General features: G+C 31.3%; 2 protein-coding genes and 1 long non-coding RNA gene across 4 annotated transcripts; 2 read left to right on the forward strand and 1 right to left on the reverse strand.

The window, feature by feature from the left end:
• Positions 1-254: 254 nt before the first annotated feature.
• LOC105643964 (disease resistance protein RPV1) lies at positions 255-5938 on the reverse strand. The gene is made up of 5 exons (XM_037635974.2): positions 5166-5938; positions 2847-3948; positions 2309-2740; positions 1322-2230; positions 255-1000 (listed from the first exon to the last, which is right to left on the reverse strand). The coding sequence occupies exons 1-5, from the start codon at positions 5672-5674 to the stop codon at positions 416-418; spliced, it is 3537 nt and encodes a 1178-aa protein (XP_037491902.1). The 5' UTR covers positions 5675-5938; the 3' UTR covers positions 255-415.
• A 4083-nt stretch (positions 5939-10021) lies between these two features.
• LOC149494120 (uncharacterized) lies at positions 10022-13164 on the forward strand. 2 transcript variants are annotated; one of them, XR_016322182.1, is made up of 3 exons: positions 10189-10511; positions 11907-11989; positions 12797-13164. It is a non-coding gene; the product is annotated as an uncharacterized LOC149494120 (long non-coding RNA). The 2 variants fall into 2 exon arrangements; XR_016322183.1 differs by lacking the exons at positions 11907-11989; positions 12797-13164 and adding an exon at positions 10723-11004 and having other exon boundaries at positions 10022-10511.
• A 1770-nt stretch (positions 13165-14934) lies between these two features.
• LOC105643967 (pentatricopeptide repeat-containing protein At5g42450, mitochondrial) lies at positions 14935-17829 on the forward strand. The gene is made up of 2 exons (XM_020683177.3): positions 14935-15354; positions 15476-17829. Exon 2 carries the CDS (start codon positions 15532-15534, stop codon positions 17086-17088), a length of 1557 nt encoding a protein of 518 aa, XP_020538836.1. The 5' UTR covers positions 14935-15354; positions 15476-15531; the 3' UTR covers positions 17089-17829.
• Positions 17830-23475: the final 5646 nt, after the last annotated feature.

Raw genomic sequence — 23475 nt, forward strand, 5'->3', positions numbered from 1 at the left:
TAAATAAAATTATTTAACAAAATCATTTGCAAATTAGACAAGTAGTTAACCAAAAATAAAAGATATTGCAACTGTTAATTCGTTACACATAATTTATGTTTGTAAAATCAAATTTACAGTGACTTCTGTAATAAATACAGTGACTAAGTTTCATTTTTTAAATACTTTTTAGGTTTAATTATATTCATTTAATTCTATTTTTTTAATTTTTTTAATTTTAATAATTTTATTTAATCTCCAAAGTAATAATAAAAGAAAAGAAAAAGAATATACATATTTTATTTCTGGATCTATTTCAGAGTTCAATGCTATATTTATTTTTTGTAATAACATGTTCTTTGCACCTATCACATGCACATAAAACCGTGTGTATATCTATATACAAATAAGTGAATAAGAAAGAACGGTATCAATTTCAAAGTTGCAATGAAGCCAACTTCAGTATTTCATCAGGAGTAGTAAATGGATGATGGTGTAGAAAATAAACTGAATGTCCAACCTGATATGGTGACAAGTCTCTATCAGTAATATTCTGATGCCAAAAAGAGTTATTTTCTGCTATGCTTTTGCTGTTTATTTCAGTATCCTTCTTATCTTGTTCGTAGACAATGCGAATTCCACATTCTTTCACATAAAAACCAGATGGCATTCGCACCGAAACATTCACTTCATCCCCTACTTCTAACTCATCTCCAAACTTCCAGTAGCTTAGCCATACCATATCCTCATTTTCTTCTGGGATTCCGTAGAAGGTTGGACTATAACTCCAGATTATACCCTTGGTTTCATTATTGATTATAGCATAATGACCAGCAGCATGCAACCAAAATACCTCATCATCGCGTGCATATACTATGCATAAATTTAAACCGCGGATTGTGTGACCAGAAGTTGGAGTTACTGTAAAAGATATTGAGGAGCCTATGCTTTTATGGCTGAACCAGTAAGGAACCTCACTCCCAGCAATGAAGAAGCTGAATATGCCACATTCTTGTAGTACCTGAGCCAGCCATCAACATATCAACTTAAAGAGTTATATTTGATAAAATTAACCAGGGGTCTTTTGGCATTGTTGTTTAAGCTGTAGTTTAGAAAAACATGATGTTGAAATTGTTGATTAGGCTATTAAAGTTGGTTCTTAATGTTGAATTTCACATTTCTGGTTGTAAGAGACTTAGAACAACGAATCAACATTAATATTGTATTTTTAACATCATTTAAAATGGTGCTTTTTCAGAAAAGCAATTTTAACCTCACTGCCAAAAAGTGTCGAAGAATAAAATTGCCATCAAAATAGATAAAAGAAAAATTAAAATAGAACCTGGGGAAGGGTCCTCCTTTCTCTGTTTGCCATGGCATTAAACATTGTCATTTCTATGCTCCCAAGGCATGTCAAGTTGAACAAGCCCAGATTATTCATCATTTCCATGTCCATATTTATGATTGGTTCTATCTTAAACAAACCTTGTACTTCAACTAGTTGACCACAGCCAAAAAGTTCCACCTGCAAGGTTGACAACAAATTTGGTAGATCTGTAATTCTTTCCAATGATGTACAACCCTCTGCCTTTAATTCCTCTAAACTTGTTGGAAGATTTGGAAGAGATTGGAGCTTTGTGCACTTATCTAAGCAAAGGTACTGGAGTGTGGTGAGGCTGTTGATGCTTTCCGGAATGCTATGAATTGGGTTTCCTTTAAGATCTAAAGATTCCAAGGAGCGAAGACTGCTCAGATCATACGGAATAGCGGTATCTAATAGATTGCAGTCTGCTAGACTTAAGTTTATCAAATAACTTGGTAAAAGAGCCAAAGTGAAATTGATTGATTGTGGACTTTTTCTTGGTAATAACCAAGACCAAAAGGTTGAATACCAAGGTGCATTCCTAGATTGTAATGGACTTAAGGCAGTGCCATCTGCATAAAGAACCTTCAATGATTGCATTTTACTCATCTCCTCAGGCAACTGATCGAGTTTTGAGCAACCAATCAAATTAAGTTTTTCGAGAGATTCCAATAAACCAATTTCTGCTGGAAGCCTCTTCAAATTTTTGCAGTCCCTTAAATTTAGCAAAACGAGTCTTTGAAGGTTGCCTATGGATTCATCAAGCTCAATTAAGTTTATGCAATCCTTGAGCTTCAATTTCTCAAGAAAAGGAATTCCAATGAAGTTTGGGGTTTTAACAAGGCTACGGGAATGACTCAGGTTAAGGATTTTCAAGGCAACAAGGAACTGTTGAAAAAAAGAAAGTAATCAGCAACATAACGTGCTAGTTAGCTAGATACATCGAGTGAGAGGTCAGTATCATACCCTTGTTCCTTTCCATGCATTTAGTAGGTTGCTGTTGCGCATATCAAGAACAACAAGCTTCTCCAGGCCAAAATTATTTGGTATAAATTTTAAAGGGAATCCACGCCAAAACAACCATACTAAGCCTTTAGGAAAATCTCCATAGTCTCCACTGCATTTAACATTACTGAGCTGCAGCAACTTCAGTTTGTCTATCCTTGCAAATGCCTTTGTTTTTAGGTTTACTTCATAAAATGATTTACTTAAATCATTATTCATAGGTTTCCAAGGGAAGAAACCAAGGTGACGTCTTTTTGAATCATTTTCTTGGTCAGGAAGGGTTGATTCATGACCAGAATCTTCAAAATGGTTTATTTCAGCATTTGTATCACCAGAATTGTCTTCCTTGAGCATCTGCAGGTTTAGAATAAGGCCCTTCACTGTTTCTGTACCCTGCTTCCCCAAAGAAAAAGTAAAGGATAAAGTGAAAATGGCAGTAAAAAAAACTGATAAGCAATAAACCATTTGCTTATGAATAAATATGAAGTTTTCCACTTACAGTATTTTCTCTTAATACATTGAATGCATCCTTGTTATGCCAAAGTCTACTACGTTTCCCGGGATCCTCAGGTGATTCTTGGCGAACAATTTCTCTTCCCATGTCTCTAACTAATTGATGCATCATCAGCTTGTTAGCTTCATTAATTGTTAAAAGACACCTACCAATGAGATTGTTAATACCAACTACTGTATAGAATTTACAACCGTCTAGTATGCTAAATACATAATCTTTGTCCATTCCAGTGAAGAAACAAGCTACATCAAGGAACAAATTTTTATCATGATCATCTTGTAGAGAGTCAAAGCTTACTTTGAGAATCTTTTGAATTTTACTGTCAGCAATTGCTTCCAACTTTTGCAATGCACTCTCCCATACATCAGTGCTTTTGCCTGAAAGAGATGAACCCAGAACTTGAAGAGCTAACGGAAGCCCACTACAATGATCCACGGCCCTTTTGGATTGTTTTTTGAAATCTTCAGTAGGATGATCTTGTCCAAAAGCATGCCAACTAAAAAGCTGAAGTGCTTCTTTATCATCCAATTCATGAACTCTAAACATATTCCTAACTTCACGAACTCTTAGTAGACGTTCATGTCTAGTTGTTATAATAAGTTTGCTTCCAGGAGAGAACCATTCCCACATTCCAATTATTGCGTTGAACTGGTCCAACTGATCCAAATCATCAAGAACAAGAAGAATTCTTTTGCGACATATAGCATCTCTTATCTTAATAATTCCTTCATCTACGTTATATATTTTGTTTGTTTTGCCTTTTAAGAGATCTGAAAGAAGTTGCCTTTGCAAACGAACCAAACCATTAGATTTTTCAGAAATTTCTCTAACATTTGCAAGAAAGCTTGCACCATCAAACTTGTCATAGTTCTGGTTGTAAACAATTTTAGCAATAGTTGTCTTGCCGATTCCGCCAACTCCATAGATTGTTGCTATACCAACATCATTTGAGACATCTTGTAACCACCAATTAATATCAGCAATACGAGAATCGATTCCAACCAAGTAGGGAGCAACATTCAGCACAATGCGGTTCAGTTTATTTCCAACCTCTTTAACAATATTTTGAATAAACTGTGGCTGATACCTACCAAAGTCAACAAGCATGTTAAAACAATCATATCTTATGTTAGATTATTATGATTTGCACAAGAATGATTGCAGAATTAGATCCTAAAGAGAATAATTGGGCCAGATAGTTCAGTTGAGAAATTTTAAAGTGCATATTTGATAGAATTGAGAGAATTGCACAATAATATATTAGCAAGGCATTTATGGAGAAATGTGAGAAGGTTGCCTACATCATGATGAAAAGAAATTCAAATATGCCAGAAGATTAAAAGAACATCAGTCATGAGAGCTAGTGAATGGAGAATCAGTATGGTACATCATGATTTAATAAGCTAAATGATCAATTTGAGAGAGAAGGCTTAAGATAAGGTTATGTAATACAGGAGATGGATATATACCACAAATTATACACATGTTATATCTTCATCATAAATTGCAGTAATAATATATGGATTATAGAATCTATCAGTTGCGGCCATTCGTAATCATATGTCCATCTACAGAAAAAAGAGATTTTTAAATGATATTCAGCTTTTTTTTTTTTTCAATCCTACTCATATTCTCCAATTTCAGTATGGTTACTCTTTTAATTTTTGTCTTTTCAGTTTTATGGTCACAAGCAGATCATATGTGCTAGAACACAATTTGAAAGAAGAAAAATACTTAGTTGCAGTATAGCCCAAGAATAGAACTCAGTTAACAACGGTAATGGTAAGGTTCTCTACATGCCTTTCACTCCATTTCTGTTAGCACCTCTAAATTTCAGTCATTAATACATAAAATACATCAGTTTTACACAATATAATCACTTAGCTCAGCATATGGATTGCTATAATCAATGGGTACTATACAATTCTTCACCTTTCCTTCATTCCATTAGTCCTATTAATTGATTCTATGTTCTAAAGTTTCACACAAACTTATGAGATGGTTGTATTTCTTCCATTACAAATGTTCCTCATATTGTTAGCCAAATTAAGCAAAAACTGCATGATATCTTCATCACATTTTGATTTTTTTAATAATGTCTTCCTTGCACAACTTTTCTTTCAATCCCACGCAAACGTAAGTACACAATAAAGAAAATTCTGATTCATGTTAAGTTCAATTTTTCTCCTGAATTTAGTTTAGAAAAAAAAAAACTAAAATTCTTCAATTATTTTCAACTGATTTAAAAATGGATTTTTTTTTTTGTGGGGGGGGGGGGGGGGGGGGGGTTGTTGGGAATGTTACCTATTTTCTAAGACCTTCCCTCCCATATCTGCAACTTCTCTAAGAGCTTTTCTCCATCCATCCACCATCTCCATCTCTTCCTTGAAGGCAATTTCATGTCTTGCAAAAGCCGCACCATAGCTTCCAATCTGGTTCCCAACTTGCAATGGATCCACATCATAGAAAACCGGAACCACAATATGCCCAACAGTTCTCCTTCTTTCCATAATCATCACAAGTTCATCAAGGCACCATCTTGAAGAGGCATAATCTTTGGAAAGAACAATAACAGAAATTCTTGATTCTTGAATAGCTTTCTCGATTTCTTGCTCAATGTTTTCCCCTCTTTCAATTTCATCATCGTCTCGAAAAGTGTGAATCCCTGCTTGAACCAGAGCAGTATAGAGATGATCAGTGAAATTCTTGCGGGTGTCTCCGCCTCTAAAGCTCAAGAAAACATGATATGTCCATCGAAACGATGGTTTTGATGAAGAAGTTGAGGGTTCTTGATTTCTTGGTGCAGCAGCCATTTCAAGATACTGGAAAAATCAATGTATTGACATGCACAAAATCACGAAAGAAATAAGAGAAGCGGAATGTGAGCAAGAAAAGGAAAATGTAGAGAGGAATATAAAATGGTAAGAGTTGACTTTGTGAATGAGTTCCCATTTCCAGGAACTTTCTCTAATTCTCTTAGCATGATTTGTAGTTTCTAAGCATTTCAAGAGCAAGATGGTACTCTAGATTCGCGGGAGCTCATGGATAGCTTACAGGTCACAAGTAGTTTTCTCAAGTCGCCAAAACCAATCCAAACTGAATCAAACCTAATAATTATAAACTAATTTCTAAAAAAACAAAAATAAATCCTAAAGTAACTTTAGTTAATTAATAAAAGAAATTTCAACTTAAAAAATATATATATAATTTTTAAGATTTTAAATATATATCTAATATTTCTATAATTTGATTTAATATTTTCAAAAATTTTTAAAATAAATAAATACATACAAATAATTAAGCTTTTAAAATTTTCAAAACTTTACTTTTTAAATTTATTTTTTAAAATAAATATATATGATAATGAGCCAATTGAAAATTTAATAATTTTTTTAAATTTATTTTTTAAATGTGTAATTTTATTATCTAATGTAATTAGAAAGATATTATTTGGAGAAATACACAAAAAAAGGCACTCTTTTAATAATAATTTAAAATGTAATTGGAGATATTTTATTTTAATATTTTAAAAAAAACATTTTTCAATATATATAATGAAGCTTTCAAAATTTTTATTTTTTTCAAATTTATTTTTTAAAATAAAATAAAATATTTTTGAAACTTTTACTCTTTTTTAATTTGATTCAGTATATTTTTAAAAAATTTATTAAAATACATAGATAAATACATATAAATATTTAAGCTTTTTAAATTTTTACTTTTCAAATTTAACTTTTAAAATAAATATAGAAAATGAGGGATTTGAAAACTTTTTCAAGATTATTCTTTGAAATAGTAGTGAAACCGCACTTCGGCGTGAGTAGTAATATATTATTTAAATAATTATTTTTATTGAATTATACTACCAATTTTTAAAAATGTTTTATTTATAATTTGATATTGAAACTAAGAATATAATAATATTTGAAAATATTTTAAATAAAATCTGAAAAAATGTGTAAATCCAGATTATCATAATAATTATATTAAAAAATTATTTATCATATATTTTAATTTGAAATTATTTTTTAAATAGTTCATATTGTTAAAAATTAATATAAAATTAAATTAAATATATAATATATGGGTATTTACATTACTAATTTTTCTTTACTTTGAATAGTTCAAAAACTTATTTTTAATTTTATTTGTTTTTACATATTAATTAGTAAATCAAAATCAATATTAGATTACAAAAGTTATAATTATTATTATCTTTTTTTTTTCAAACGGACCATTGTTATTGTCATTGAATATTGTCATTGAGTGATAAAATAATAATATAGAAAAATAAAAAGAAAAATTAAAAAACATATAAAAATGTAGAATATTAAATAAAAAGAAAATCATTTTATCAATATGGAATCAAGATGTGTAGTTCTTCTTGTTCTAATTCTTTGTTTTATTAATATAATGTTTCTTTTTTCGAATACCTCCTAATGAATAATTAATCTATACTATTAATTAATTCTTAAGTTAGTGAAAATTTTGTTAATTTATGCCTTTTAAATTATTCATTAAGAGTTTCTTTTTCTTTGGTACTTGTAGAGGATAATGCAAAAAATAAAGAAAAATTCAAAAATTTCTAAAAAAGGGAAAATATAATGTTGAACAAAAAGAACGCCTTAAAAAATTTTTTCTTTGTTTCAACTCTTATATATATGTGTGCGCTTTTCAAATAAATACATGCAGATATAAGCCATCTGAAAATTTTTATATTTTTCTTTTTTTTTAATTTATTTTGAACAAATATATTTAGATAATTCGGATTTTGATTTTTTTTAATATATATTCATACTTTCTAATTAAATTCTTTTATGTACTATCTTTCTTCTTCTTTAAGATATAAGATTTCTTATAAATCCATGTTTCATTTTATATTTTATATATTTTGGATGAATTAATTTTCGTTATAAGTAATTAGCTTTCTATATAATTATTTTGTTTCTCTTCAATTAATTACATTAACATAAAACGAAATATTCTAATAACTTAAGTAAAAATAAAAACTGAACTTTAAAGTTTTTTCGTAATTTCATTATGAATTTTTGTTTTACTTATTTTATAAATCAATTTTTTAAGAAAAAATTATAATTTTACAACTAATCTTAATTTTAGGAAAAATTATTTATGTTTTTATTAATAAAATGAAAATAATATTTAAAAAGAAATTAAAATTTGACTTTGATTCTATGAGATCTTTAAAATTTTCTTTCCATTCTTCATTTTATTATTTTTTTACATTTTTTTTTACTTAGTGCTTTTTCTTTAGTTTTTCTTTTATGTTTTTATTTTCATAATAATCATATAAATTTTTGTTATTTCCTATTTTTTTTTATTTTTTATTTTTTTTTACAAAACGGCAGAAAGATCAAAAGGTGACTAAATATAAGAGTTGTAAAATAATAATATTGACACAAATTGATAATATGTATGCTCCGTTTGGTATAAATGAATTTAAAATGTGGAATTCATTTGTGAATGAATTTTCATGTTTTATATAATTAATTTAAAATATGCAATTCAATTGAATTTCACATAAATATGTATGGAACAAATTCATAATTTGAAATTCATTTGCTTTTGTTTCGTAAAATATTCTTGAAAAAATAATTTCACAAAAAAATAAATAATAAATACCAATTATATTTATGTTATGCTATATTTTTTATATTTTTGTTACAATAAATATATAAAATAAAAATAATATTTATAAAATTGTTGCATTTAATTTAGTGATAAATGGATATTTAACTTGAATCTCTCCCATTGATCGTAAAAAATGCTAAAAAATATAAAAATAAAAGATGGAAAAATATTAAAATATAATAAGAAAAAAATTTTCTAAAAAAATAAATTTTGGTCAAATTTGATAAAATAAATAATTCAAATAAGTAAAAAAAAAAATTAAATTTGACTTTGTAGATAGAGAAGGGTAGTTTTGACATAAAAAGTTGATTTCTTAATTTTATGGAACTCATTTGGAAATTCTACCTATTTTTGTGGAATTTAGTATAGTCATATATGATTCCATGGAATTGAATGCCTACAATAGCAATCTACATTTTTTTTTTTTGATAGATTTCTAAATGAATTTCTAAATATGAATTTCTAAATGAATTCCACAAAATTTGTGGAATTCATTTGCTCTAAACAAGGGGGAATGACAAATTTTTTTTTTTTTTTTTTGAATGGATCAATTTGTTTAGTAGAGATGGTTATTTGAAAAAAGAATATGTAAAATTATAAATTAATAATATTAGTAAAAGGTCATTCAATTTATTTTACTCAATTTATTCTTTGTTTTTTTCCTTTTCATGTGGATTGATATTCCAATTCGATGCTATACTACTTCATATTATAAATAATAAATAAATAAATATAAACAATAAGTAAATGACGAGGAATAATGTGTAATGCTTTATAATTTATTGAAAAATTAACTTTTTATACCATTTATAGCATATTGGGTATTTTATTTTTTTGTACAAATTCAAAAGGTAAATTGTACGAAAAATTACTTTTTGAACAAATTATATGTTATGCGCAAATTGAGAGAACAAACTTATTCTTTATAGAAAAACTAGTTATTTATAATTTTCTATAAGGAGAGCATATACACTGTTAGTGGCGAATCCACGTGGTGAAAAGAGGGGTCAATTGTCCCCTCTTTTTTTGAGAATTTTTTTAATATATATATATATATATATATATATATATATATATATATCTAAATTAATCTATAAATTTTAATTTATTTATGTTTCTAACCCTTTTTTTAAAAAAAAATTATATATTGATCCTAGAAAAAATAATTTTAGATCTGCTACTATATATGTAATACCCCGAATTTTTATTTTCGAAACTTTTGAATTTAATTTAAATCAAAAATCGAAAATTTTCACATGTGGGCTACAAATAGAAACACAGTCTCAAATCAAGCCCAATTCTGTGATATTGGGCCCAAGCCCAAAATGTATTATCGAAACTTTTGATTTAAGAACATTTTAAAATATTCGAGAAATAATATGGAACTTTGGCTACTAATTTATTATAAGAATATAGATACATATAAATTAATCATCCTAAAAATCAAATATGATTACTATTATTATGGACCTGAACTAAACAATCAAAATAAATCGAACCGGATCCGAAAATTAATTTAATATGTCGAAAACCACACGAATAATCTAAAAACCGAGTGAAAAACTCGAAAACCAAAGAAAATGAGACCAAATTACTAAGTCAGACCAAACCAGTTCGAATCAAACCGGAATGGTCTAGAAGGCACAGATTTTTTTTTCTTTTTCTTTTTCTTTCTTTCTTTTTCTTTTCTTTTCTCCTCCTTTTTCTTCTCCAGCGCGCGACAGCTCTCCCCCTCTCCTTCCCGTTAGCACCGACCACAGACTCCCCTCCCCTTTCTGTTCCGTTCACCAGCCAACGCCACTGCCTCCTACCGCCGCCGCTGCACCCCCACGTCCCTGTCTCTCTGTCTCTCTCTCTCTCTCTCTCTCTCTCTCTCTCTCTCTCTCTCTCTGACTTCGTCTTCACAGCACAGAAACTATTGGAACGAGTGATAGTCGAATCGCAAAAGGGTGCGATTGCTGTCCTTCCCTCCGAGCAACTCCGGCAACTATTACCGACAAGGTAGGCCGATTATCGCTCTCTAATTCTTCTGTAAATAGTTTCTTTAGTTAATTTGTGTAATAATGGGAGATATCTTAATCATTGCTAAGTTACGTTGAAATAGGATTTTTGTCAATTGGTTTAGAAATAGTTATTGCTTGATGAAATTGATAGCGTGGTTGAACTCCTCTCTGAATTTGGATTAATCCAACTATAATTTTGCATTGTTTAGAGGATGGTATCAATTTCGGCCATCGCTGATGGCGGCTGTACTGCTTGCCGGTGGTGGTTCTGGTGACCGAAATTCCTAGAAGACAGAATGTTTTATTTTTGTGTAGATTTTATGTCTATAATTAGTTTTTTTATTTGATGTCGATTGGTACCAAAGCTGTGAACTGACCCTGACTTGATAAATAGGTTACTAAGTTAAAAATGTAAGTTATAAAGGTGTTGTATAATCTCAGAATTATTTCATTATCTAGAAAAGTTATAACACTACATAAATTGTTGGTTATCTAATAAGGCATCTAGTTAGTCGGCAAATATACTTTACCCTTATAAGTATAGAATTTCAAATAATGTTTAGTTACTTAAATGATGTGCTCTTATATATACGTAGGGTGATATGATTGTGTAATGATTGATGTTAATGAAGTCGACTTGAAGTTTGGTGTAATGGCAGCAGCCATATTGTTCATTTTAATGCGTTTAATGATGATGAGATTAGAAACGGTATATTAAAATGAATTCCTTGTTTATTAATGAATTTGCTAGACTGTGGGCTATGAGTTTGATTAGAAATTCAGTATTGATATTGATATATGAATTGTAACTAATAATTATATATGTTAATTGCCGGAATTTTAAGAAGTATAACTAGAAGAAAATTATAATTTACGGTATAAGTAATTATGATATTATGGAAATTTAAAATGAATTAGAGATAGGATTAACAAGTGCCTATGCATGTATGACGGGTGACTAATAAATGATGGTTATGGTGGACGGGATTGTTTGATGTGAATTGCCCGATGGATGGGCTGTGTGTTGACATGCGGAAAAATATAAAATTTGGGTAGTACTGATTATAGAGGAAATGCTGTCGAATTTTTCAATTGGAAGTACGATTAAAATGATTATTGTTATTAATATTATATTATCAATCGTATTATTATTATTATTAATATTATTCGTATTATTATAAAATATTACTTAACAAATACCTAAACGTTTTATTTAAAAGTGATACATTAGAATAGATAAATAAATAAGGAAACCCAATATATATCTACAAATATATGTATAATTTAATTAATAAGTGAATTAAAGAACTGATAACCAAAACTAATGAACGAATATTTAATATAATCTTTCGAATTAAAATTCTTATTTAGAATTTTATTGTTTATTTTAAAGGTCTATAAAATTCCGAAATGCGAGGAAAAACGGCTGGAAGCATGTTGCTAGAAAACAGTCCCCTTAGAGGACGATAAAGAACTGTGAGTAGTGTTAGATAACTAGTATCATCCGCTTGCATTCATGCATTCACGGCTAAATGTTGGCATGCATTATTTTGTTGAATTGCCATATTATGATGTACTATCTGTTGATATTGAAAGTTGTTTGATTACTTGTGCTATGAATATACTTTGCCTTGTTTGTGTGGAATTGGGATGAAGTGGACCACCATGGGTTTGTGAGGACGGTCTGTTATATGGATCCTGAATATGATATGATATTTGACCGTCGGCCGGGAAAATGGGAGATCGGCGCCCCCGTGTGCACCTGATGATGTGGATTGTATGGAAAACCACAGGATGGCTTCTTGTTGTTGCGCACCTGATAATCTAGATTTGATTGTAGCCCGCAGGGTGGCCTCCTGTTGTGAGCACTTGATGATCTAGATTGGATGGAGACCACCGGGTTGCCTCCTGTTGGTATGGAAAAGAAAAGAGAGAATGGAAAAGCAATGAGAGGACTGGTCAGTGAGGATTAGACCAGTTGGCCGTATGGGGGATCGGCTCCCTGGTGCACATGTATGAGAGGGCGAGCCATGTGTGAGGACGGCTCGTTGGGGTTTTAGGTGGTGCCACTGACTAATTTCCACGTGATGTGATTATATGAATGTGATAATAATTGTGGTTGCTGTTGTATTGCCATTTGTGTGACACTGCATGATCATAAATTTAATCGATGAACAAATAAAAATATTTTAGCATCTGTATGATTGTGTGGGGTGAGAGGGTTATCTAACCCTACTCATTGAGTTTGGCGCTCACCCCTGCCTACCTATTTTTTTTTTCCAGGTAATAGAAGAAAGAAAAATCCTATGGAGTTGAGACATAAGTATAGAAGACTGTAAACGAAAAACAAATGATGATATAAATGTACAGGTAGAGTTCCGCAATTGTATTCTAGTGGGTTGTAAATGAACTGTATTAGTGATACATAATTGAAATAAATTATTGGGCCTGTATCCACAGTTATGATTGTGGAAATGAGGGTTGCATAAAATAGGCTTACTACGGGCTTTGGGGGCCTTAAGCCCACCCAGGTCCTAGTGCCGGTCCGGTCCATGGAAATGGGTCGTGACAATATACTACTCGCCCTGTTCCATTAAATTTGTTAGTTTTTTTTTTTACTTTTTACAAAAATTAAGAAAATAATTGAATCATCTCAATTTTAGAAAAAATATTAATAACTGACTAATTTATCCTTTTAATTAATACTCAATTAATTGAGATAAAATTTAGTGCAAATATCTAAAATTAGAAGGAAATATGGTGATTTTGCCTTTTGAATTTGAACTTGAATTATATGTTCAAAATTAACATTTTGACCAATTTCCTTCAGAACTCATCAAAAGAGACTCAATATTCTATAAAAAGTATGTAAGTGCGAGTATGAAAGGACCTAACTTGGTTCATGTTGCTATGATATCTAAAAACTTAGCAAAACAAAAGATTGCAAACTGCTCCATATTCTGAATCACCAAACAAAACAAAACAGCCTCTTTTGATAAGTTATGGAGGAAATTGGCCCATAAAGTTAATTTTTGGTTTTTAAGGGGCAAAATAGAAATGAGCATGCCAAAAGACTGTGGAAAGACATGATAAATAAATCAAATCAAATAATTAAAATACGATAAACCTAGCTCGCACTAGTTAATAATGAATAATGGCAAAGGAAAAACCAATCAGCGTTGGTCGAAAGAGGCAAAAAGCAAAATCGAAATAGAAGCCGTATCCAGTAAAATTGAAAGACGCAAAAAGCAAAACTAATAAAATTTATCTCTAAATTATATTTTAGTATCTGAATTTTCACTTTTTTTTTTTTGATATTTTATTTTATTTTGATATTTTAATAGAAAATAATATCGATTGAGTATTTTAATTTGTAAAATTTTTATAATTAAGTGTTTTTGGATAACGCGGCAAACTCGAAAAATGATCCTGCATGTGCTGGATCCAGTTTCTATTATGTAGTAGCTTAATTATCGGGCAGGGGCTAGAATATTTGCCAAGCAAGCCACTTGTCACATGGAAACCTCGAAAAATCTCTATTATGACCTCTTTCTAACAATCTCATTCTCTTTCTTGTTTCATCCGGTCCACATCTGAAAACATCTTTCATGGCAAACTAATTTATTTTTTTCTTTATGAACTGCAATTTATTTTCCATGTCTTCTATATCAAATAATCCACCTTCTCCAAAACGAAGAAATAACTCAATATCATAACTTCAACTTCTCAAACCTTTTTGCTTTTCATAATCTCTCTTTGTTTTTCATGATTTATGCCTTCTCAATTCAAGAGAGTCTGCTATGATATATTCTGTATAGATACTTAAAATTGATTTTATCATGTGAAGGATTCAAGATGCTGTTGTGGGGAAGGCATTGGGGACTTCAAAATAATGGCTTTTCTTGTCAGTAGGTCAATATTGATTTGAAAAATAGAAATTTCGAGAGCAGTAGAGACTTCAAAGTAATGATTTTTCCTCTCAGTATGTTAATATTGATTTGAAAAATAGAATTTTTTTTTTTTTTGTTGATTGTGTGTGCTTCACGCACCCTCTTCAGCCAAATAAATGGCTATTTGAACTATTTTTTACAAGTTATGAGGTTTTTGACTAAAAAGTTCATATTGAATAACTAATGGAGGAACAGGACCTCACTTCACTAAACCAGACACAGAATTAGCTCTTGCTAGAGAATGAACACACTGATTCGTTGATTTCTTGGCAAACAAAAGTGATAGCAAATTGACCTCATTAAGTAGAGTTCTACAATCATTAATTAAGTAAAGACTAAAAATAAGAATAATCTGAAAAAGAATATCTAAATGCTTGCATAGCAATCTCCATATGCTCAAGTGTTTCCTTTACCCTTCAACCAACTAAGTATTAGCACATGTGTCCTTGACCTGCCACAGCTTTGGTGTAGAGATACTGATTTTCTATTCTTTGATTTTGGTTTCTATTACAGATTTTCTGCGTGTTTAAATTCAAATAAATCTCCTCTATTTTAGGAGATATTAATTGTTACTCTTGTATGTAAATTTAGTTCAGTTTCTCAATAAAATCATTAAGTCATTTCTGAATTTTTCTTTGTTTATATGGTATCTGGATTAGCTCTAGGGAGTAACATTCTCTGAATATCCAACCCAATCTAATCAAACGGCCTCCAATGAAGCCACTCATAACTCCCTCAAAAGCACATCCTCCACCACCTAACCAAGTCCCATGCAAATAGTGTAGCAGCCAACCCACACCCACTCTTGTAAAACCGTCTCAATATACATGAAGCTGGTACATGTTTTTGTGCCCAAACTGTTTCTATTCTACCAATGCTCCCAAGCAAACAGTAAAAACTAAACATAGTTTTTCCTTTCATACTTAGTTTTTGAAAATAGACTGCGTTTGGTCTGCAGGACCATCAAATTCGCTTAAAGCCTAACCTGAACCTCTATCCTTTTTGGGTGCAGTGATCAAAGTCGCTCAGAGCTAATACGGTAAAAAGACCCGCCAAAGAATATCACAAATGAAATTCATTTTTTATAGATGTTCTCTTTCTCCAAATCTACGAAGAAAGATACACAGTTTAGATCGCATGGAACATAAAGCACGCATTTGTTCACATAAACCAGAACTTTCCCCTCTCTGGTTCTCGAATTCAAGCAATATGTCGAATGCAGATGAACCGTTCGATGAAACGCCTGAGTTAGATGTCATTTCAGCGACAGCTTTAATTGGGCGGTTTTGTAGGCAAAACCGATATAAAGAAGCTGTCTATTTGTTCTCAAGAATGATTTGCCTGAATATTAGGCCGAATCAGTTCACTTTTGCGTCTTTAATTCAGTCTTCAACTACAATACAAAATTTTCATTTAGGTAAGCAATTTCATGCATCTGCAATCAAGATGGGTCTTTACTCCATTGTATTTGTAGGTAGCGCAATGCTAAATTTCTATGCCAAATTGAGTTCAATTGATGAAGCTAGGAAAGCTTTTGACGATATTCAGAACCCAAATGTTGTCTCTTATACAACTTTGATGCATGGGTATTTGAAGAAAGGAAAAATTGGGAATGCTCTTCAGTGTTTCAAAGAAATGCCCGAAAGAAATGTTGTGTCGTGGAATGCAATAATTGGTGGATGTAGCCAGATGGGTTGTAATGAAGAATCTGTAAATCTTTTTGTAGAGATGCTGAGGGAAGGGATGATGCCTAACGAATCGTCGTTTCCTTGTGTAATTAGTGCAGCTTCAAATATAGCGGCACTTGGAATGGGAAAAAGTTTTCATGCTATTGCTATTAAGTCCTCGTGCAACTTTAATGTTTTTGTTGGCAATTCTTTGGTTAGCTTTTATGCAAAATGTGGATGCATGCAAGACGGTCTCTTGGTTTTCAATGAACTTCCTAATACGAATATTGTCTCTTGGAATGCTGTGATATGTGGTTTTGCACAGAATGGAAGAGGTGAGGATGCTGTAATTTTCTTTGAAAGGATGAGAGCAGCAGGTCTGAGACCTAACAGTGTTACAATTCTTGGTCTTTTATGGGCTTGTGATCATGCTGGTCTTGTTGACAAGGGTTATTATTACTTCAATCAAATAAGGGTCGAGGAACCCAATGTATTAAAACCTGAACATTATGCATGTATAGTTGATTTATTCTCTCGGGTTGGTCATTTGAAAGAGGCTGAGAGGCTTCTTCATGACTTGCCTTTTGATCCAGGAATTGGGTTCTGGAAAGCATTGCTTGGAGGCTGCCGTATCCACTCAAATATGGAATTGGGTGACTTAGTGGCAAAGAACATCCTGGCTTTAAATCCTAAAGACGTGTCATCATACGTAATGCTGTCAAATGCCTATTCTGCTGCTGGCAGATGGCAGAATGTGTCGATAATGAGGAAACAAATGATGGAGAAAGGATTGAACAGGGTTCCAGGTTGTAGTTGGATTGAAATTAAAAACAAAGTTCATGTCTTTGTTAACAATGACAGAAATCACCGCCAAAAGGATGAAATTTACAGTTTCTTGAAGTTTTGCACTGAAAGGTTAAGAGAGATTGGTGATTGCAGATTGTTAGGGGAGTTCTAACTTAAGATTTTTTACCAGTTATTTATATGGGAGAAAAGCGATTGAAGTGGTTCATTTTGGAATGAAATTACACATGTATAAAGGGGACTAAAATCTAGTTCAAGCTTAATCAAGTTGAGTTCACTGCTTTTTGGCTTGAAACTGAAAGCATGTACTATGATCAAGTTATTCAGATTGGTAGATGGTTTTCTAACTCCGGTTTGCAATTCAAGAAATTTGGTTTTGCTGAAAGACAGGAAGCAAACCAGTTTTGTGAGAAAGCTTTGATTATGTATTGATACTTCGCTTTAAAGGATGAAGCTTGGTTTGAATTGAAAGACAGGTTGCTGTTCCTAACATCAAGGAGATCAGCCAATGATCCAGGAACCGCAGGCTACTCAATTGGGCTCAATCCACTGGGCCACTACAAATCTTTGTATGCAAAAGTAAACACAATTATTGGCAAATTGTCTCATTTTGTGAATGCACTAAACTATTGTTCGATCAAAGATGAGTATTCTTCCAATGTATCATTTTTGGGTCCAATGGAATTCATATGTATAGGAAGAAGCCCTATTGAATAGAGATTTTTTCTTTCAACCATCTTAGATATATATTGCCTACTTTGCGGCTGATGTATTTGATCATTCAGGAATGCAGAAGCGCCTTGCTTGTCCATTCTATCTTTAGGATATAAACTGAAGGTAGATAATATAAGAAAACATTATTGGCATTTTGTATCTAAATATTTTTCTTCTTGGACATCAGGGTGTCAAATGCTTTTAGTTATTGTCAAGGATTCACTTAATAATTTTGTTTCTCAGTTTTCATTAGCTTAATATCTTGAATATTTTCCTAGAAAAAGACCTCATGTTTGGCGTTTCATTTATTTATTTTTAAATTTCTAACTTACATTTAATTCTAATATTAAATTGTAGATATGAATGTAGTTTTAACGCAATGTCTGTTGATGTACTGGTATAGAACTAGCGCAGATAGAGTTGTATCAAGAGCTTTTGGTGATGCTAGGTTTAAGATGAAGAAAAATGAGTTCAGTCCCTCGTTTCTGTTTGATTATCATTATTGGCCTGGCTGCTCCAGACGTTTTTCAGTTTGATCAAACGATAGATTGGAGTTTGATGCATGAAGAATGTGTATTAAATTTTATTAGCAGCATGTGTAAATGATAAGCTTTCAGTTCTAGAGTCTAAAAGATCGTCTTCTGCCGAAAATTGCAGCAGATAAGCTTTTAAGTATCTGTATCATGTATAAATTGTATATATACAAACAGAAAATTTATTAGTTTCATTATTGTGATAATGATATTGTAGTTCTTGTATTAGAGATGCAAATTAATGGATTCTAAATGGTAGTTGTTATCTCAAAGTTGCTAATCTGTTTGCATATTTCACTGTCCATTTTCTGTAATCGCATGCATTTTTAGACCTCAAAATTAAATTTTTATAGGCCATCACATTAGAAGATGAACATGACCACAAGAAATATCAATAAGCATATATAAATAGGAACACCCCAAGACCGTGTTTGGTTGGTTATGGAATTGTGAAAGGAATGAAATTCTTGGAACATGACATGATCCCTAATTATGGTTTATATTTTTATGTTTGAACAATGTCAACTTATATTGTTTTCTCAGGAAATAAAAAAAATTGTACTGAGACGATATTATTTTTTAGATAAATAAAATATTGTGTATATATATTTGTCACGACCCATTTCCATGGACCGGACCGGCACTAGGACCTGGGTGGGCTTAAGGCCCCGAAGCCTGTAGTAAGCATATATTATGCAAACTTCATTTCTTATTCATAATTGTGGATGCAGGCCCAATAATTTATTTCAATTATGTATCACTAATACAGTTCATATATTTAATATGAACTTTTATTATTCATTTACAACCCAACTGGAATATAATTGCGGAACTCTACTTTTACATTTACTTCATTATTTCATTCGCTAACAGCTCTTGATAATTATTGTTTTAATTCCATAGGACTCTTCTTTCTTCTATTACCTAAAAAAAATAGGTAGGCAGGGGTGAGCGCCAAACTCAATGAGTAGAGTTAAATAACCCTCTCACCCCACACAATCACACAAATGCTAAAAATATTTTTACCTGGTCGCCGATTAATTTTATGAACATGCAGTTGGTTACACAAATGGCAATATAACAGCAATCACAATTATTATGACCTTCATGTAATTACATCACGTGGAAATTAGTCAGTGGCACCACCTGAAACCCCAACGAGCCGTCCTCACACATGGCTGGCCCTCTCATACATGTGCACCAGGGAGCCGACCCCCATACGGCCAACTGGTCTAATCCTCACTGACCAGTCCTCTCATTGTTTTTCCATTCTCTCTCTTTTTTTTTAATATACCGACAGGAGGCAACTCAGTGGTCTCTATCCAATCTAGATCATCAAGTGCTCACAACAGGAGGCCACCCTGCGGGCTACAATCAAATCTAGATTATTAGGTGCGCAACAACAAGAAGCCATCCTGTGATTTTCCATATAATCCATATCATCAGGTGCACACGGGGGCGCCGATCTCCCATTTACCCGGCTGACGGTCAAATTCCATATCATATCATATTCAGGATCCATATCACACAGACCGTCCTCACAAACCCATGGTGGTCCACTTCATCCCAATTCCACACAAACAAGGCATAGTATGTTCATAGCACAAGTAATCAAACAATTTTTAATATCAACAAATAGTGCATCATAATATGGCAATTCAACAAAATAATGCATGATAACATTTAGCCGTGAATGCATGAATGCAGGTGGATGATACTAGTTATCTAACACTACTCACAGTTCTTTATTGTCCTCTAAGGGGACTGCCTTTCTAGCCACGTGCTTCCAGCCTTTGTCCTCGCATTTCGGAATTTTATAAACCTCTAAAATAAACAATAAAATTCTAAGTAAGAATTTTAAATTTGAAGATTCTATTTCATATTCGTTTATTAGTTTTGGTTACCAGTCATTTAATTCACTTATTAATTTAAACTATATATATATATATATATATATATATATATATATATATATATATATATATATATATTTATAGATATATATTGGATTTCCTTATTTATTCTAATTTATCGCCTTTAGATAAAACGTTTAGTTATTTGTTAAGTTATATTTTATAATAATACGAATAATATTAATAATCATTTTAATCGTACTTCCTATTGAAAATTTCGACAACATTTCCTCTATAATCCGTACTACCCAATTTTATATTTTTTTCCGCATGTCAACACACAATTTATCCATCAGGCAATTCATATCAAACAATCCCGTCCACCGTAACCATCATTTATTAGTCATCCATCATACATACATAGGCACTTGTGAATCCTATCTCTAATTCATTTTTAATTTCCATAATATCACAAATTACTTATCTATACCGTAAATTATAATTTTCTTCTATTTATACTTCTTCCAAATTCCGGCAATTAACGTCTATAAGTATTAGTTAAAATTCTTCTTTCATGATCAATATTATACTAATATTCATGCACTACATTTAATAATATCCAATTTAATCCATTTAAATACTCAATTAATTCATTAAATTCAAAATTTATCAAAAAATTGCGAATTGAGTCTGACAGTATATCGATTGAAAATCGGATTACGATTCCGAAATCCGTGCAAAGAGGAGGTCATTTTGACTCTTGAAGCTTTGCCGGAGTGTCGCCGGGGCCTCGCCGGACCGCCGCCGCCGTGCATGGTGGTCGGAAAATCGAACTTGCTCGAAACTGAGCACTCTTTACACCATTAGACTCGTTTTTCTGCTAGGAGTCCGGTTCTGAAGTCAGTTGAGCGAGATCAGTCCCTAGCTAGCCGGATCGGACCCGACAGTTGCTTGGTGTCGCCGTTAATGGTGGTTTCGCCATTCAAGCTTTGTAATCGGAATTAGCGGAGGGAAAACACTTACAGGGAAAAGGCGACTCGATCGACCCCTACCCCTTGCACTGACGTCGCCGGAATTGCTTGATCTCGCTGGAAAACTCCATCGCACGCTGGCGCGGCCTTCCAGTTGTGATTTCTCTCGATTCAGGCTCTCATCACACAAACCAAGGCCACCGGAACGATTGTCTCGCCGAGTTCTTGAGGTTAGAGTCCTTGTTTGCCGGAAACGATGGCTGTTTGGCCGGCAAACGGGAAGGAGAGGAATGAGGGAGGAGGCGCGCAACTGAAGGAGGAGGAGAAGAAGAAAAGAAAGAAAAAGAAAAGAAATGGGCCGGTCCGGTTCGATTTGAACTGGTTCGGTCCGATTCAGTGATTTGGTCTCGTTTCGTTTGGTTTTCGAGTTTTCCAATCGATTTTCGGATCCTTCGTGTGGTTCTTGACAAATTAAACTGATTTTTAGGTCCGATTTGATTTATTTTAATTGTTTAGTTCAGTTCCGTAATATTTTTCTCACTTTATTCAAGAAACATAAAATATTAATAGCAAAGAGATTTAATTTTAGGCTGATTAATTTATATAGTAGTTATATATATATAAACACATTTATAATCGATTAGCAATTAGTGTTCCATTTTATTTCATCGAAAATTTTAAGTGGTCCAATCGAAAGTTCCGAACATTATGTTTTTGGGCTTGGGCCCAATTTAAAAATTTGGACTCAAATTGAGACTGCATTTCAATTGCAGTCCACACGGCCAAAATTTCTGATTTTTGATTTAATAAAAATTCAAAAGTTTCGAAAATAAAAATTCGGAGTATTTCAATATTCATATATATGCCCATTTTAAAAAAACAACTTTTATTTAATTATTTAAAAAATTAACTTGAAATGAGATTTTTAAACTCAGACATTTGTTTTATTTTATTCATTAAATAAAATTCTCTTATTTTAAATTCACTGGAGATCTAATGGGCCGAAATAATACTGCAGGCTATACATGTCTCACTCGAGACCTCTCACTTTTCATTTAAATGAGAAGACTAAATATTGAAACATTTTAATAGTTTAAATTTAATTTTTTATACATAAAATATATTAAACAAAATTATATATATAATTTCTATGTCTTAATAGTTTAGATGAATTTTATGTAATTTGGTAATTATGTAATTTATTAAAATTAAAACAAATTAGTAATTGAGTATAACGTTAATGATTATAATTAAAATTAAAAATACTAAACTTCTAATGATAAATATAATTATATCTTAATTTAAAGTATGAAACCTAATTAAAATTATAATAATTTAAAATATAACTCGTATAAAATATTAAAAATGAATTTATAGGCATTATAACTGAATCTTAATTAAATGTCCTCTTATTGTATTTTTTTAGTATCATAATATATGTTTAATTGCACCTAAATTAAGGATTATAATGATTGTAATTAATTATGATTGTGAAGGAGGAGAGTACCCCACAAAAAACAGAACTCAACCAGGAGCACGAATGAAACTGGGCCAGCTGACCCCTTGACTGTCACTACGAAGCAGATGAAGGACCGAAGCAGGGGGTTGGTGGAACACTTGTCGACCGTTACCAGACAACACAGCCAAGTTGGCTAGAGAATCCGCCACCTATTAAAAATATTGAACTTAATACTTTACACTACTATTGTTGTTTTTACAATTATTATAATTTGAAATTTCATTAGAGGCAAGACAAGCCATTGTAAAGGAAAAAACATTAAATGTTACAATATCAAGAATTGAACTTTGGACCAGAACACCACCTTTGCCACTAGGCTAGGAATCAATTACATTATGATATCCAAAGTCTTTTAAATAATAATAATAATAATAATAATAATAATAATAATAATAATAATAATAATAATAATAATAATAATAATAATAATAATAATAATAATAATAATAATAATAATATTGATTGTTAATCCTTGCAATCTTGGTTCTTGGAAAAGTGGAGTTCAAAAATTATGTTTGTATTAAGAATATTATGATTATGTAAATTTCATTGTGTTTTTGTTATAGTATTGTTCTATTCTAATGCACTTTTTAATTGTGTAACCTTTTTTTTTTTTTTTTTTTTTGAGAATTAGTTTGTTATGCTTTATATGGATTTAGTTCAATGTTATAATTGTTAATTCTTGCTTTGTTCCAGTTTAGTATTATTATGTTTTAATTGATTTTTAGTTTGTCATTATCATTGTCATTATTGAATTTTAATGGATTTTTAATTGTCAAATTGTTTAATTGAGATATTGGTTTGATTGTATGTATTATTTATTTAGGTTGACTTTTTATTTTTTTTTTCTATTTTAATATTATTATGTTGTTTAACCATTTGAGGTTGAATTATTTTATTATTTTCAGGTTGAATTTCAATACATTGTTTATATATTTTCTGTTACATTTT

Source organism: Jatropha curcas, chromosome 8, assembly GCF_041381405.1.
Source record: "Jatropha curcas cultivar XTBG-Jc1 chromosome 8, XTBG_Jcur_1.0, whole genome shotgun sequence".
In the NCBI taxonomy this organism is placed as follows: domain Eukaryota; kingdom Viridiplantae; phylum Streptophyta; class Magnoliopsida; order Malpighiales; family Euphorbiaceae; genus Jatropha; species Jatropha curcas.

Coding starts and splice junctions, on each gene's coding strand:
- LOC105643964 (XM_037635974.2), bottom strand. CDS start 5,674: ATGGCTGCTGCACCAAGAAATCAAGAACCCTCAACTTCTTCATCAAAA. Junction 2,741..2,846: donor ATGTATTAAGAGAAAATACT/GTAAGTGGAAAA, acceptor TTGGGGAAGCAG/GGTACAGAAACAGTGAAGGG. Junction 2,231..2,308: donor ATGCATGGAAAGGAACAAGG/GTATGATACTGA, acceptor TTTTTTCAACAG/TTCCTTGTTGCCTTGAAAAT.
- LOC105643967 (XM_020683177.3), top strand. CDS start 15,532: ATGAAATTCATTTTTTATAGATGTTCTCTTTCTCCAAATCTACGAAGA.